Source organism: Ailuropoda melanoleuca, chromosome 15 (genome assembly GCF_002007445.2).
Source record: "Ailuropoda melanoleuca isolate Jingjing chromosome 15, ASM200744v2, whole genome shotgun sequence".
Lineage (NCBI taxonomy): Eukaryota > Metazoa > Chordata > Mammalia > Carnivora > Ursidae > Ailuropoda > Ailuropoda melanoleuca.
In genome coordinates this window covers 59,567,830-59,585,779 of record NC_048232.1, presented here as the reverse complement: position 1 = coordinate 59,585,779, position 17,950 = coordinate 59,567,830, and the positions used below count along the sequence as shown (strand labels likewise).

The following is a 17,950-nucleotide window of genomic DNA, read 5'->3' as shown; positions in this document are numbered from 1 at the left end:
ATAATTGGCGCCATGTTTTAGTGAGGAGAGAACTGTGTTAAAGTAAATAAATAAAATAAAACCCCGATGTGAGATCATAAGGTAGAAATAAGGTAGAAGTACTCTCTTCTGTGAGTGATACTTACTATATTTTATGTCTGTCAATCAGTGGTGCCCATAGGTGTTTATCATTTGTTAAATAGCCACCACAGACGGAAGAGGTGTGACAGAAGAGCTCAGGGACAGGGCATTACAAATTTCCATGTCTGAAGAGGCCTTAAAAATTACCGCATCTCATGCCTTCATTTGTAAGATGGAAAAACCAAGGACCTTGCAGGTGGCATGATTTGCCTAGTGTTAACCTACTAGCAACAGAATCAGAATGTATACTTGGGTGATTTGACAGAGAATAAGCACAGACATATTCCTATGGTACAGACCTCCACAAATATGTCTGTCTGCTTTCTCTTAACACTGTATATGTGCATATGCACACGCATTGCTTTGAACAGATAGACGCAGGGGGACACGTGCCATGTTTCCGCCCGTGTTCTATGCCCTCAGGTCAGAATCCACCAGCCTAGAATTTCTTTATTCTTCTGTATCCTATTTTTTAATGTCTTTAATTTCTTTTACTTTTTTTTTTTATTACTTAAGGGTAAATGTATTAGAATGTGAAGTATTTAACCTACTGTTAATTAAAAAGGTGGTATAGAGCCATGTATAATGGATATATTTGTACAATACTGTTATTTTTTAAACTGTAATGTCTGAGGAGTTATTGACTTGATAGTCCATCAAGCCAGTGTAAAGAGAAAGGGGTGGGGGAGGACAAACTAAAGCTATGCTGAGTGCTTGCACAAAATTATTTTATCGGATGCTCACAGCAATCATACGAGGTAGGTGGTATTCTACCCACTGTATAAAAAAAGTGATCAAGCACATATTCCTAGTTTGAATGACTTGTCGCTTAGAATGAGAAGTAAAAATGAACATAAATAATAACCCAAGGTGGATTTGTGCCAAGAGAAACTCAAATATAGTGTAACTGGATTTCAGAGGAGGAAGTGATTGCTTTCACTCAAGGAATGAAGAAGAGCTTGCCCAAGAAGGAAGAAATTAAGGCATTTCTTTTTATAGGTTTGTGTATTAGTTTGATAGGGCTATTGTAACAAATCACCACAGATTTCGTGGTCTGGCAGAAATTTTTTTCACAGTTCTGGAAGCCAGAAGTCCAAAAAACAATGTATTGGCAGGGTTGATGACTTCTTTAACCTGTGAAGGAAGAATCTATTCCAGGCCCTTCTCCATGGCTTGTAGATGGCCATTTTCTCCCTGTCTCTTCACATTATCTCACCTCTGTGCGTCTCTCTGTATCCATATTAACCTTCTTCATAAGAACATCACCCTTACTGGGTCAGAGCCCACCCTAATGACTATAACTTGAGTACCTCTGAAGATGTCCTATATATCCAAATAAGGTCACATTTTGAGGTACTGGGATTAGGACTTCAACATATGAATTTGGGGGGGGTAGGGTTTAGGGCATAATATAATCCATAACAAATAATAACCATACTTTTGGACTGGAAAAACTAGCGCAAATTAGTCATTATGAGAGTACACACGGAGACATTATGTGTGTGGACATTATTAAGACATAGTTGACTTTGCTTTCTATATTAATTAAACCGCATTACCTTTTCTCCTGCCATTTTTATATTCTAATTTATTTGGGGCAATTTTTTCTAGAGCTCTCCAATTTTCCATATTTTTTGAGGAAAAATGTTCACTTGTAAGCTAATGTTTTCTTATTCCATTATGTCTTATGTCACTTTTGTTATTAAAACTTAAAAATACTTCTAACTTTATTTTCCTGAAGACTTCCGAGATAGAGTCAGATGATTGTTATCAAAGAGAACAGGAGCTTCAGAGGGAAAACTTGAAGTTGTCATCTGAAAATATTGAACTAAAATTTCAGCTTGAACAAGCAAATAAAGATTTGCCAAGATTAAAGGTAAATTTAATGTTCTTTACTCTAGTTAGGAAATCTAATGCCTGAATGCCTTTTTGTTCCTCTTCATATTAGTTTATGAAGATGTCAGAAACTCACATTCATAAAATACTATGGTAATGTTACACTTTCTACATTTGTTCAGGTGACAATTATTTGTTGAAAGCCTACTTTGTTGTCAGGTACTTTTCGAGGTGCTAGGAAACAGCAATCAAAAACTTTCTTGCACTCGTAGAACTTACATTCTAGTGGGGAAGACTGACAATAAATAAGTAAAAAGTCAATATATAGTGTGTCAGCTGATGTTAGTGGTAAGGAGAAAAAGCACAGTTGGTGTGAAAGGTGTGTGTGTGTGTGTTGGTTTGGGAGTATATAGAATTGCTATTTAAATTAGGATAATGGGGAAGGCTTTCTTAATAAAATGATATTTTAGCAGAGAGCTTGGGGACAGGTAAGGAAGTGGGTTATACAGGTACTGGAAAAAGAGTGCCAGACAACAGAAATATCAAGTTCAAAGCCCTGAGGCAAGAGGATGGATGGTGTATTTAATTAACGATCATCACTCTTTTAAATATTAGGATATTTTCAAAAAATTAAGTCCTTACGTCTAAAAAAATTTAGGATAATTATGTCTTTTAGGAATTTTATTTTGATGTTTGTAGTAAGTTTATCTTTGGTTTTCCAAATCTCATCCTATTTATGGGAGCCCTTTTTTCTTCTGGCTGGCTAATTGTCTCAGTTCTGTTTTCTAACCTAGAATATTAGCAATCTGTTAATTTCACTGGTAATGATATAATTATGTCCTACTTTAGAACATTATAAGTTTTACATTGTTAGAACCAATAGTTTCTCTCTACCATCTGTGTAAGGATCTACATATGTAATTTATGGGGCTGTTAAAATCAGAGTTCTAAACTCTATATATATTAAGGCAATAAAGTGGAAAATATTTTTTGAAATTCATATGTAAAATATCCTTGTATTAGCGAACTTTAATTCAACATATGTCTTAGTTCAAACTTGCCGTGGAGACCGTCTCGTTCAGTTTGGCCATATAGTTGAAGAGATTGATAGTTCACGTGAAATATTTCCCTTTCCTTTTCAGTGGCTATAGCTGTGTTAAACTGTTACGTGTTTGCTTTAATTTTTCAGAGTCAAGTAGGGGATTTGAAGGAAATGTGTGAATTTCTTAAGAAAGAAAAAGCAGAGGTTGAGCGGAAACTTGGTCATGTTAGAGGGGTGAGTGTATGATAACATACCATATATTTGTTTTGGTTTCAGAAGTGATAAGTTGGTAATGAAAAAGCAAGTTTGGATATGTCATAACAGCAGTGATGTGCTTTTACTTCTGCCTGTAGTCTCGGTTTTTATTCTGCTGCATCTACGATGTAAAACATCATAAAGCGTTTCTTTGTGTTTCAAGTCAATGTATTTTATCACCTGTCACACCTTACACACATTTCATTTCAACCGGGACACCACATCATCTTTCTTCATTGCATATCCCTTCACACCTCGAAAACATTTAAGTACTAGGAATCTTCCTTCTGTTCATGAAGGTAACTACTAACTGCTCCTAGTCCAATTCTGACATTTTGTTAACTATTTTTTATGATTTCCTTGGCAGCTTCTTGGTATAATGCTCTGTAAATATGTTTCCCAATTTTTTTTATTCTTGTATTTTTCTTCCCATGTTATTTTGTATTCACTTTTTACAATGAATAAATGCGGCTTATGAGGCCCCAGCCAAAGATTTAAGCCCCTAATGATTTTGTTAGCAAGTGGCACAATGGAAGCAGTCGATATAAAAACTTACCAAGTAATAATATTAAATATATGACAGATTTGGTAAAAATACTGAGTTATTATTAGAAAAGTATTCAGAACAAACATCTCATTGACAGCAACATTAATTTCATAAATAAAAATATCTGACCTTTTCTAAGTTATGAAAGTACATGTTAACATTATGTACTGTAGGATTATTCATTGCATCGTGTGAATACTGACTAAAATGCAAAGAAAAGTAGGCAGATTGTTTTGCTCAACTGTTAAAAACATTACTTTAAAGCATAGGCAGTTAAAGTTATTAATTGGTGACCCATCTCTACTGATAACTCTACACTAGGTTTTTTCATTTCAGATGTCTTTTGTATTTATATTGGACAGAAACTGAATTTCTAATCAATGGCTATTAGAGAAAATCACGTCTATTATGCTGCAATTCAAATTTGGTAACTCACAAACTCTTTAATGACACAACTTTTTCTTTTGTGGGTTTTTTCTTCTTGTAAAGAAAATTCTGGTATATAGGATTAACTAAATAGAATATTTTGGTTCTTAGGTTTATTTATTTGGAACAGACATCAAGGCTGGAGTATTTGAGCTGTTACTTACAGCTGCATGACTAGGAATATCATTCTCTGAGTCTTGATTTTCTTGTATTTAAAGCAAGAATTATAATTCCTATCGCAAAGGGTTATTGTAATGATGAATTGAATACAGGTTTTGGCTTCAAATGTTAGGAATCAACACTGAGTGTAATAATGAGCCTATTATGTTGTTGGTGTTTTATACTATACTCTCTCAGATATTTGATTAGATAAAAAGTTAATATATTCTTTTGTAGTCTGGTAGAAGTGGAAAGACAATCCCAGAACTAGAAAAAACCATCGGTTTAATGAAAAAAGTAGTTGAAAAAGTCCAAAGGGAAAATGAACAGTTGAAAAAAGCATCAGGAATACTTACCAGTGAAAAAATGGCTAATATTGAGCTGGAAAATGAAAAGTTGAAGGTAATTTTTTTTAATGTGATCGTTTGCATGGCACGTTTTTACTATTATAATTTTTATTTTTCTAAGGAAGATTTTAAATGTACTATATAAAATGGCTTTAATGGGTGCAGTGACTGATTTACACATATGGAAAGACTTGTTGGAAACAAGGCTAAGATTAATTAGAGTAGCTCCACTGGTCATTTTATTATTTCAAGACCAGTGGTTCTCATTCTGGTGGCATAAATACTTACCTGTGTCTGTTTTCAAATATACAGATACCTAAGCCCCCAGTCCTGACATTGATCTTTTGGGGTGGGTCCTACAATAGATATTGTGATTTCAAGTCATTAGCTCATCCTACTGTGTAGCCAAGGTTGGGAACCTGTGCTCCAGATGACCACTATGAGAGGGAATGCTTTAATTCTATCAAAAACAGGCTCTAAAACTGTTTTGAATTAAGTTTTATGAGTTTATAGGATCGTCTTTTATTTCCTGGTTTTGATAATGTGTAGTTTTGTCGGTTTTTTTTACTAGGCTGAATTAGAAAAACTTAAAGTTCATCTTGGACGTCAGCTGAGCATGCACTATGAATCCAAGACCAAAGGCACAGAGAAGATTGTTGCTGAAAATGAAAGACTTCGTAAAGAACTTAAAAAAGTATGACTTTCATTACTGATTAATAATTACTTCATGTTAATTAACTAATACATCTTTGAAAAAGTTGATGGGAGTGTGTATTCAGACTAGATATTAAGAGATACAGGAATTGTATTTTTATGGCTGCCATCCTTTCACCATGAGGCACATTGAGAATAAAATAAAGAGGCAGGATAATGTAGAAGCTACACATCTGGGATTCAAATCCTAGCCCGATTACTGGCTGTGGGAACAAGGGCAAGTTGGTGGCCCCTCTCTATCCCTCAGTTTCCTCATCTATAAAATTGGGAATAATAAATACATGTTTCACAGAGCTGCTGCAGGATTTAAATGAGCTAATATTTGTGCAGCATGGCTCAGGACAATGATTGATACAAAGTAAGGAATATATGAGACTGTTTTGTTAAGCAATAAGATTCTTTTCTATTTAAGTTGCAAAATATATTCCTTGCCCCACAAATAGGTGTTGTTACTTATATGGATGATCCAGTGAATAAACTGAAATTGAGATTTTAAACTAGTTACAATAGTATCAGAATATACTGTGAGGTCAGAATGTAGTGTACTTTGAATGGATATTTAAGAGTGTTAATAATTTATGGTACTTACACATAGTTTATGCTCATAGCTAGCTCAAAGCAAAGTAGTGGTCAAAGCAAAACATCTTCTAAGTGTATTAAGACAAACTATCCCATTATCTATAAATACTACAAAGATGACAAATGTAACCACTAGAGTAAAATACTTGCTGTGTATTTTTCTAACCTCATTCACATGATCTGTTGTTCTAATTATTATAATATTGCTGTTATAAAGAAAACATTGGATTTTTATTGGAATTTTAATCAGCATTTCGAGTTCCAGGTTACTTTTGTTTTCTTATTTGTAGTGGTAATTTTGAATATATTGCATCTATGAGAACAGTATTGTTTTGTCATCTTGTACTAATTAGTTTTTAATGATAGGAGACTGAAGCTGCAGAAAAATTACGGATAGCTAAAAATAATTTAGAGATATTAAACGAGAAGATGACAGTTCAACTAGAAGAGACTGGTAAGAGATTACAGTTGGCAGAGAGTAGAGGCCCACAGCTTGAAGGTGCTGACAGCAAGAGCTGGAAATCAATTGTTGTTACAAGGTAAGAACAAATAGTTTAAAACTTGCACAAAGTTTAGTCAGTTCTAATGCTGTCATTATTGTTATAAAAGAATATGACACTACTTTAACTTAGTTCTTTCCTTGACAAACTGATTGGTTGTTTGCTTTAACATGATACTTTTTGGCAGTGCTAGGACAGGAAAAAAGTGGTTTTTTTTCTTCCTTCAAATATTTAACTAGTTTGGGTGGCAGTGCATAGGACAAAGCAGAGCTGGGGCTGGGCCCAAGGTGCTGGAGCGAACTGGGTGGGCATCGGGAAGCAGCGGGCCTCTCCAAGCTGGGAGCAATGGTGCCCAGCCTCTCCTGGGTGCTGCTTTTCTCCAGCTCTGACTCAGCTTCTGTATTACGTTCATTTTCTCCCTCAAGTATAAGCGAGGGATAGTGTAGCTGTCTTGTCACAACCTGTGGCCTACTAGATCTGGGCTATGCTGCAATTCCCGAGGTTTATTTAGTTTTTTAAGATTATTTATGTTAGAGAGCACATGTGTGTGAGCGGGAAGAGGGGCAGAGGAAGAGAGAATCCCAAGCAAACTCCCCGCTGTGTGCAGAGCCCTGTGCCAGGCTCGATCTCGACCCTGAGATCGTGACCCAAGCCAAAATCAAGAGTCGGTCCCCCAACTGAGCCACCCAGGGGCCCCCAATTTTGGAGTTCTATTGTGGGCAACTTGTTCTTCAAACAGCCCTGACAGATGAATTTAGTAGTAGCTTCAGTGTCTCATCGGCCTCTGCTTTCTGGCACTAGACTTGCTCCCATCCTGTGAGCCTTTTTTACAGGTGCGATTCCTGCCTGTCACACAAACTTTGTAGCTGTCAAAGTGGTGTTAGGAACTCACTAGTAAACATTCCTGTGTTTATCGCCACTGTCATGGGTGGTTCATCATGACTCTCATGAGTCAGGAAAAGGTTCGGCGTCATTCTTATTTCCAGGCTTAAGCAGCTGCTTCAAGGAGTATAGAAGCCAGAAACTAGTAAGATCCTATCCATGTCTTCCCATTAAAGTCATCCTGTATGAAGTTGTGTTCTTTATATCTTGTGGCCCCATTTCTAAAGGCAAACTCGTCTTTATCTTACCGTATTCATAGAGTTCCTTATGTCCATGCATCTCCGGTCTCCCTTCAGTGTCTACCTGTTATTTAGAATGGACTCAGGGAGGGGTGGAACAGTTGTCACCATCACCACTGCTAGGATGGGAGCCTTAGCACCATGAGGCTGCATATAGCAAGGCCCACGTGGGTCTGCTGCACTGTACCTGCCCTGTCCACCAAGTCCAAGGAGGAAGGCTATGCAGGCAGATTAGAAGGCCGCCCAGATGGCCAGGCAGTCCTAGAAAAGGGGTCCTTGTTCCCTGTCCTAACACCATACTGAGAACTGAGTCCACTCCTCTCCCCTCTAGCTCTCCCTTAACTCTGCAAGATGGCTAGTGTGAGGATTAAATGAAATAATATGTGATAATATCAGAGAAAAGGGGTCTCTGTTGTCTGCTTAGACCCCTGCAGAGGCTCTCAACCAGCAACTCTCTCCGTGGACTGCTTGATTGGTCCTTTATTTCCTTCTACAATCTCATGTAGACTCAGAAAGGATTTGGAGTTACTTTGAGATTTACTCCGCAGATAATTTACTCGGTTCATGCTACATGTAACTCTAAATGGCCTACTTTGCCTCATTCCCGTGGAGCCAGGTGGCTTCCTTGGCTTTAGAAAGACTTAAGTCTCACTGTGACCGTAAGTGAATTACATCTCTTCTGTGAGCTCAAGGGTTTTTGTTTTGTTTTGTTTTTTAATCTATGGAGATGATCACCTGTTCTTCCTTTTCAGAAAGGGCTCTGAGAAGCTGCAGAAAAGATTATTAACATGAAAAGGGTTTATAAAGTTTATGAACATTTGAGAGGGGTAATATTTAACCATAATTGAAGATGACTTTGCCTTCTACGTAATTTGTGTGTTCTTAATCTGAGAACAGAAAAGGTAACTGAGCATAGGGTAGGCCTTTAGTAAACCCTTTTTAAAAAGTTACAAAGTCCTTGTAGAATCTACTTGACAAAGTAAAGGCTAATTCTGATCCTTGGCCTCAAGACTCAAATCCAAAAAAACCCCAAAAAAACAAAACAAAACTTGCTAAGATCTGCAGCTGGCATTATACACCCATCTCAGTAAAGTGATTTAGAAATCTCTCTGGGACCCATGACACATTAGTAGGTCTTCCTCATGCTGAAATCTTTAGTTGCTCTGTTATTTACTATTTACTCAACAAACTAATGACCTCTGTTCTTACCAGGTCTTATATTGACTGCTAAGACAGGCTGGGGTTGCTGGAACTATTTCATATGGGGTGAGCAGGGAAGGCCCCTCTGATTGGGTGGGGCATTTGAGCTGAGAATTGAAGGAATAAGCTTCTGATATTTCACCCCTCTGGTGGACAGTCTGTCGGATTAAGAACATTCCTTTCTGGGGCGCCTGGGTGGCACAGCGGTTGGGCGTCTGCCTTCGGCTCAGGGCGTGATCCCGGCGTTCTGGGATCAAGCCCCATGTCAGGCTCCTCTGCCATGAGCCTGCTTCTTCCTCTCCCACTCCCCCTGCTTGTGTTCCCTCTCTCGCTGGCTGTCTCTATCTCTGTCAAATAAATAAATAAAATCTTTAAAAAAAAAAAAAAAGAACATTCCTTTCTAATCATAGTTTCTAAGAGTTACAAAAACCATTTGAATATATTGAAATAATTTCCCTTCCTTGTACTGTCCTTACCGGGTTTTGCTGCCAAAGCTTCCTTGCTTTTTCTTTTCTCTGGGGAAGTTTGAATATTTTAAGCATTGTCTCCCTTTAAGGTGGAAGGATATGCTTATAAAATCATTTTGGCTTTATGTTTTTAAAATTTCTTTTGGAGTCTCGGTTTTGTTTTTGTTTTTTTTTTTAACTATTAGTCATTTCTTTAAAGGTTACAATTTCTGTTCAGATTTTTATGTTATATGCCATTTTCTCATCCATGCTTTTGCACATTTTTTCCTCTCCCAGTAGTGCCCTTTGGTTTTGTTCTACCTTGATACCTCTTTTTTTGTATGCTTCTGTGTGTGTATACATGATGTATATATGAAATTCTTTAATTTGTGATCTTTAAATATTATTTCTAAGAGTGCCCAATAATACAGAATTTGATATTCTCATGGGTGAATTGCACTATTTTTTTGTTTTGTGACTGAAAAAGATATTTTCATGTTTTTGACAGTGGTCAAATTCGGGCTCCATCCTTGTTTATAACCTTGGGAAATACTGAAATCCTCTATTTTCATTGGCCTGTTAATTAGGGATACTAAATAAATATGGAGAATTTGATTAGATTTGACTAGAAGAAACAGTAAAAGTCTGTTATCTTTAGTGCAATAACTTGAATTGGCTTTTAAATCAATGAGAGAAATTATTTTCCATGTCTACACTATTTTTTCCCTTCACTTTCAGAATGTACGAAACCAAGTTGAAAGAATTGAAGACTGATATTGCCAAAAAAACTCAAAGCCTTACTGATCTTAAACAGCTTGTAAGACAAGCAACAGAGAGGGAACAAAAAGCTAAGAAATACACTGAAGACCTCGAGCAACAGGCAAGTAATTTTTCTTTCCATGAGAAAATAATGCATTATATCTCAAGCCGCTCCAAGGCATTGTCTTACATAGATGACATTGAACACTTGATAAATTCCTCCCCTAGAAGGCCCATCGAAGTGAATGGCACTACCATTCAACCATTTGTTTAAGCCAAAACCCTTAGATTATCAATTCTTTAATCTGTTTTACCCTGTTTTTCATTAAATCACGTCAGCTTTATATTTTCAAAATATATCCCAAATCTGATGTTTCAGCACCTCCCACACTGTCAGTCTAGTCTAAGCTATTCTCACACCTGAACTATTCTAGTAATTTCCGAACACGTCTCCCTGCTTCCACTCTTGCCTTGCTTTACCTTCTCCCCATCCCTGATGTATTCTCCATGTGGCTGCTGAGTCACCCTTCTAAGCATAAAGAAAATCACGCATCCCATCCTCGGAGTCTCCTGATGATTCCCCATTACCCCAGAATAAAATATTCGGAAGTACCTTTCACAGCTTATAAGGACCTGCATGGTCTGGCATCTGGTTTCCTCTCTAGCCTCATCTTTACTTTCCCCTCATTCACAACATTCTAGCCACATTGGCCTTCTTTCAGTCCTTTGACTAGGCCAAATTCATTCAAGCTTCAGGATCTTGGACTTGTTTCTCTTGTCTAGAATACTCTCCAGCAAATATTCTCATAGCCCACTCCCTATGTCTCTGCTTAAACGGAGACTCCTCAGACCTTCCTTAACCATGTACCCCCTTCGTGACTCTCCATCCTCTTACCGTGAGTTGTTCTTGATAGCCCTTCCTTCCATCTGGCACTGTTATCACATCACATGCTGTTTGTCTTTGTCTTCCCCCCCACTAAACACGCAAGGACCATAGGAAATTGCTGGAAGGGACTTTACCATCACTATATTCCCTGTGCCTAGGACAATGCTTGGCATGCAGCACTCAGTAATTATTGAATGAATAGTGAATAGAACACAATAGATATGTACTCATATCTTATGTGCTTTTGAAAACACAACTTTTATTTTTTTTAAACATTTATTTTTTTTAAGATTTTTTATTTATTTGAGAGAGAGAGAGCAGGAGAGTGGGGAGGGTCGGAGGGAGAAGCAGATTCCCCGCTGAGCAGGGACCCCCCCCAAGGCAGGACTCAATCCCAGGACTCCACGATCGTGACCTGAGCCGAAGGCAGTTGCTTAACCAACAGAGCTACCCAGGTCGTTGAAAACCCAACTTTTTATTCGCTTTACTGAAAATGTGTATCTTTATAAAACATCATATTTCCACGTCAGACTTTGTCTTCTAACTTTTCATTGTGCCCAAAGATTGAGATTCTCAAACGTGTCCCTGAAGGTGTTGAGACCGAGCAAAGCCTTCAACGGAAGCTTCAAGTTCTAAGGTACATTGTCTGTTCATAAGACTTTTAATATAACCAGCTTTGCTACATCTAGAGATTCGATTTTTTTTTAAGATTTTATTTATTTATTTGACAGAGAGAGAGACAGCCAGTGAGAGAGGGAACACAAGCAGGGAGAGTGGGAAAGGAAGAAGCAGGCTCCCAGCGGAGCAGGGAGCCTGATGTGGGGCTTGATCCCAGGACCCTGGCATCATGCCCTGAGCCAAAGGCAGATGCTTAACAACCTAGCCACACAGGTGCCCCTAGAGATTCGGATTTTTCAACCTTGCTTACAACCAAGCTAACAAGCTTATCAGTCTTATTTCATCCTTTTAATGGCAACTCTCTTACATAGTAGATACTGAAAAAAGGGTAAACCAGATCCTAATTGTCAAGCTTCTAATTTAAGCTTTCTTAATATAGTAAAGAATGTATTAAACCTTAGTTTCCCAGAGGCAAATATTAATGAAAGACAGAAAAAAAATTATTTACTTCCATGATTCTGTGCAGAATCACAGAGAGAATCATGAGGTTCCTCCAATAGGAGAACACTTAAAAATGACATCAGGTCAGACTTTTAAGAATCATGAAGAATTTTCATTCTCTGATCTCAGTTTGAGAATGGTAGCATTGCAGCAGTAAGAGTAAATGAATAAATGTTTACCTTTATAAATTATCAGCAAGTTCTAAGTAATTTACATTACACAGTTCATAAGAAATACCCATGTATTTTGTGAAACAATGCCTTTTTTTTTGTTGTTTTAACACATAATCATTGTGTTCTAGATTAGCTAATACTCAGCTGGAAAAAGAAAAAGCAGAATTAATCCATCAGTTAGAAGTTAACAAAGACCAAAGTGGAGCTGAAAGCACTGTACCTGGTAAAGTATTTTCTACTTCTAGGATATTAGCTAAACCAAGTTTTTGAATTATTCAGATTTCTGATGACTGTCTTCCTATAAAATCAAATCCCTGATAGCAAGTTTTCAGAGCTCTTTCCTTCATGCAAGTCATGTTCCCATCGAGTCCTCTGAGTTGCTTATAAAAGCAGGTACTCAAGTGTGTTTATGTTCCATATGGATGTTACATTTAATCATGATACAGTGCTAAGCCATGAGCACTAGGTCTGTGGTTTCCAGTTTGTAAGGATAGGCCCTTTTAAGCCCTCTGAACATTATCTTCTACATATTATTGTCCTCTTGTTATTTTTTTTAAGATTTTATTTATTTGAGAGAGAGAGAGAGCTCACAAGCAAGAGGAGGGGCAGAGAGAGAGAGAGAGAAGCAGACTCCCTGCTGAGCGGGGAGCCCATTGCAGGAGCTCCATCCCAGGACCCTGGGATCATGACCTGAGCCAAACCATGGCTTAACCAGCTGAGCCACCCAAGCGCCCCTATCCTCTTGTTATTAACTTAAAAACTACATAGTAGACATTGCCTACATTCTTCTTCCCTTTTACAAAGTACAACAGTCTAGTCTTCTACATGCTTCCATGCACAAGTGGTTAATCATTGTATTGCTATGTGCATATGTATGCATATGTACATATATGTGTTATGTATGCATACACACACAATTAACAGTTGATCCTCATTATTTTCAGAGTCTGTACTTGTGAATTCAGCCACTCACTAAAATTTACTTGTAACCCCAAAACCAGTACTCCTGGTGCTTTTGCAGATACAAACAGCAGTGAAAAATTTAAGTTCTGACCCACCTTTTTCCAGATGAGATCCAACAAGGTGAGGCGCTGCATTATTTCAGCTCTCTCCTACAGATGAGCAGAGGATGGAGACCATACAAGGCAGTGCAGCACAGGGCAAGCTCTGGTTCTGGTGCCAGACTAGGTTTAAATCCGAACTCTGACACTTATGAATGGGGCGTCAGGACAGTCACCTGACACTTTGTTTTCTCTTTTATAAAACAAAGAAAATAGAATCTACCAGGGTGACTTATTTCCAGGATTTAAAATTATACTGTATGTGAGATATGAGTATGTATGTGTATATGTTTTCCCTGAGAGCAATGAATGGTTCAGTATTCATGAATCCACTGTTCATGTTCACTTTTGAGAACATCACTGTTAACCACAAGAATCATTTGTTATGTGTATTTGATAGTGTGATGGAAATGGCAAATTCTGTCCAAAGGATGATACCAATTTATACCTGAACAATCTGAGTTTTTCATATAGCTTTTTCAGTATCCTACCACATATTTTTGTTGCTACTTTGTATTAAAGCTAGCATGTATGAGTTGTACCAGACACTATGCTAAGTAAGTGCTTTACAAGCATTTTATAATTTTTCTCTCCCCGACCCCAGCATTTTATAATTTAACTTTTAAAGTGCTGTTTCTTGAGTACTGTTGTCTCCATTTTACCTATGAAGAATCTTCACCTTAAAGAGGTTAAGTAACAAGGTCACAACAGCTAGGCAGGATGAAACCTAAATCTGTAGAACTCCAAAGCCCCTCACCATTCCCTGCTTTTGACCACGGAAACTGCCTTACCTACCTCTTGGTGACTAATAAAACAGTCACATAAATCTCTCAACAGTATCCCTTAGAGCAGCCAGCTCAGGGTACCAGATAGCACACTCCCAAAAACCTGTTGATGCTGTTGACATTTGACAAGTTCTTTCTTTCTAAACCTCAGTTTCCTGAGAGGGAATTTCAGAACCCTGTATTCTTCATCTATTTAAAGGAGATCAAGGATACCTATCATACTTCAAAGACTGTTAAGGTTCAAAATCAAACTAAAACTGTCTTGGCAATTCTCAAGCGCTATTTAAATACAAAGTAGCAACAAGACTGTGTGGTAGAATATTGAAAAAGCTGTATGAAATAGTCAAAGGCTGTTCAGGTATAAATTGGTATAATCCTCTGAAGCAGAATTTGCCATTTCAATCATGCAATCAAATACCATTAAGCTAACTTTCGGAAAGTGCTGTACATAATAATCACTTTTCCTACACTAGTTCATTACTAATCTGTGTAACATACAGCATCCCTTTGATTAAGACAGTCAACTCAATATAGCATTACAGTGATTAAAAACCAAATTTATAAAAAACCATTAGCACTTTCTACAAAGCTGAGGGAGGTTTCAAAAATTAAGATTTCACTCTGCTTTCTAAAGGAAGATGGGTTCTGTTGACTATTCCCAAAGGAAAGGATGAGGAAAATTTTTTTTTTTTTAAAGATTTTATTTATTTATTTGACAGACAGCCAGCCAGTGAGAGAGGGAACACAAGCAGGGGGAGTGGGAGAGGAAGAAGCAGGCTCATAGCGGAAGAGCCTGACGTGGGGCTCGATCCCATAACGCCGGGATCACGCCCTGAGCCGAAGGCAGACGCTTAACCGCTGTGCCACCCAGGCGCCCCGAGGAAAATATTTCTTGTCTCCAACTTATAATTAAGGAACCATATCAAGGGAACCTTAATAGAATAGAAACCTTCCTCATTCATCAAAATGTGTCTTGCTGCCCATTATTTTCTCAAACTTTTGCATTACTTTTAAAATGTTACCCTTCAATGGCTACTAAAGAAAATGTTTCTAGCAAAGATGGCAATTAAATAAAAAAATCCCACTTGTCCACTGATAATCATTATAAAATAAAATGTTAACTCCAGGTGAGGGGGGTTGTTAAGGATCCAGTAAATTAAAACCGTTGTGCTATATTTGTGTACTTAACATTATCTGACCATAGTATTAGGATTTATTCATCTTTGTATTATCCACCCTGCCTGATGTGTAATTACGTGTAGTAATTATGCAGTAAATGTGTACTGACCTACATGGAATAGCCAATACTGTTGGGTACCAGGAGCATTTGGCCAGCTATAGGTGTAGCCCCTTACTTTAACAGTCTACTTAATTCTTTTGTTGTCCTTTCAGTGCCTAACAGTGTTTCCTGGGTCTAGAATTTTTCTCTGGAAAATAATTTCTTCCACGTAAAAAAACTAACCTGATTCTGCACTTCCAATACCCAGCAGATGCCTTTTCTCTTGCTGTGGAATTATAATACCTGAGAGAGGTAGCATTACAGTATTCACAGTCTGGAAAGTGTTTCAGCCATAAAATGCCCTATTTTCTAGGCTCTAGTTTTAAGTTTTCCACTTATTCTCTAAAACAAATCCTTTGTCAGAGTGGGGAAAAGCAGAATCTGATTTTTGTAACTTTCTTGGCAGATCCTGATCAACTAAAGGAAAAGGTAAAAGATTTAGAGACACAGCTCAAAACCTCAGATTTAGAAAAGCAGCACCTGAAGGTAATTTTATCTAATTATAATATTACAAATGTTTTGTGAAAACTGTTAAAAACTTTTATGAACACCACCTTTGAGTCTTAAGTATGTATCCTAAAAATTCCTGGGGTTACATTTAACCTTGATATTGCAGAATTCATTACATTCATCTGTGTTAAAAATATTAAACGAGAGCTACAAAAAACAGACAAAACAAATAGGACTAAAGCGAAATTTATTTATTTATTTATTTTTATTTTTTTTTTAAAGATTTTATTTATTTATTCGACAGAGATAGAGACAGCCAGCGAGAGAGGGAACACAAGCAGGGGGAGTGGGAGAGGAAGAAGCAGGCTCATAGTGGAGGAGCCTGATGTGGGGCTCGATCCCATAACGCCGGGATCATGCCCTGAGCCAATGGCAGACGCTTAACCGCTGTGCCACCCAGGCGCCCCGCGAAATTTATTTTTTGATTCTCACAAATATAGCTCATTATTTTAATACTAAGTTTTGGGTCACACTGGGAATAGTGTCTTTTATTTCCTTTTGAAATACTTTTCAGGAATAGCTCCCTTTATTAAAGAAAGATATCTGTCATGCTTTATCTCTTTAAAAAAAGACCATAAGTTGAAGAATTAACTAGTGATCACTAGCTTTTCTAAAGTTCAAATTGTCTCTTCACCAGATGCCTCTTAGCCAAGTAGAAGTCCTAGAGTTTTCCTAATTCTAAATATATTTATAAGAAGTTGACTATTATTAATTTAAAAATAATAGGTATTTGTAAAGAAAATATAAATGAAGCCTAAACCAAGGAATGTTAACCAAAATAACTTGTGTTGTGAATATCCAAGTCTTTTTGACATACTCAGTGAGAGTATCTGATACGCTTTTCGAGAAAGATTAAATGCCATCTCCTCCCCCCCATTTAAGAACTGATAAATTTTAGTCAAAAACAGGGACATAATTTACAGAACAAATAATTTGATTTGCCAGCTAACAAGTTAGTTACTTAAGCTGTACAATGACACCTTATTAACAAAATTCTAAGAAAATATTTCTGCCTACATAGTATATAAGTATATTAGATTATTCAGGTTACTTTGGATTCTATGTTTATAATTAAGTCTCTTTAGTTCAAATCTAAAGAATATATTATATTCCTACATACCTTTCAAAGATACCATGTTTCTATTAGGAGGAAATAAAAAAGCTGAAAAAAGAACTGGAAAACTTTGATCCTTCATTTTTTGAAGAAATTGAAGATCTCAAGTATAATTATAAAGAAGAAGTGAAAAAGAATATTCTCTTAGAAGAGAAGTTAAAAAAACTTTCTGAACAATGTGGAGTTGAATTAACTAGTCCTGTTGCTGCTTCTGAACAGTTTGAAGATGAAGAGGAAAGTCCTGCTGATCTCCCCATTTATTAAGGACTACCTATACCTATAGTTTTATTTAACTGTTTATTAACTTTATAAGTTAAAACTCCATCTGGAAATCAAGCAGGTCTCTGACCTACGTGATTTCCTTCTTTATACCCTGTACCTTTACTAAATTGAAATTTTAGTAAATAAAATTATATGAAATTTTAAACATAATAGAAAAGTATATTTTTGATGACTTTTAGAGTAAGTTATGACAAAGAAGTTATGATGAATTTCTGTATACGTAATGCTTAAGTTTTTTAAAGAGTATGGGGGTGGGTGAGCTTTAATAACTTTAACATTTAAAATTGGGGTTTTATATATACTTATTTATGTGTGTGTTAAGACTCTAGTTTTATATATATGTACATGTATATAAACATGTTATGAGGTTACAGCCATATGTTTTGTTAAGTTTTAGAAAAAATTTATCTTGAAATATTTAATTTTTAAAGTTAATGATCCAGAATTGTTGGTTTAATTGCAGTCTTTAAGGTAGACAGAATCCAACCTTTGTACAAGGTAGGGAGCTTATTATTACATTTTTAAGTCTAGTGGCTGAAATTCATTTGCTGGTTTTAAATAAAATTTTGAATACAGACCTTTGCAACTGGGAAATTGATTTCTTCATATGCTAGAAGACATATTGCTCTATTAGACATGGAACCTTGAGATTTTTTTTTACCTTCCACATATGGCAGAATATTCAAGATT

The 17,950-nt window shown here is 36.7% G+C and overlaps 1 protein-coding gene across 3 annotated transcripts in view; it reads left to right on the top strand.

Annotated features, from left to right (window-relative positions):
• Positions 1-17,275, top strand: part of CEP290 (centrosomal protein 290) — an 81,633-nt gene extending 64,358 nt beyond the window's left edge. For all 3 annotated transcript variants that reach the window (XM_034643543.1, XM_034643544.1, XM_019802251.2), the window contains 10 exons: positions 1,862-1,996; positions 3,146-3,232; positions 4,623-4,787; positions 5,304-5,426; positions 6,392-6,564; positions 10,031-10,172; positions 11,501-11,574; positions 12,358-12,452; positions 15,761-15,840; positions 17,012-17,275. In XM_034643543.1, coding sequence (XP_034499434.1) covers positions 1,862-1,996; positions 3,146-3,232; positions 4,623-4,787; positions 5,304-5,426; positions 6,392-6,564; positions 10,031-10,172; positions 11,501-11,574; positions 12,358-12,452; positions 15,761-15,840; positions 17,012-17,242 — 1,305 coding nt within the window. In that variant the 3' untranslated portion in view covers positions 17,243-17,275. The remainder of the gene's footprint in view (positions 1-1,861; positions 1,997-3,145; positions 3,233-4,622; positions 4,788-5,303; positions 5,427-6,391; positions 6,565-10,030; positions 10,173-11,500; positions 11,575-12,357; positions 12,453-15,760; positions 15,841-17,011) is intronic.
• Positions 17,276-17,950: the final 675 nt, after the last annotated feature.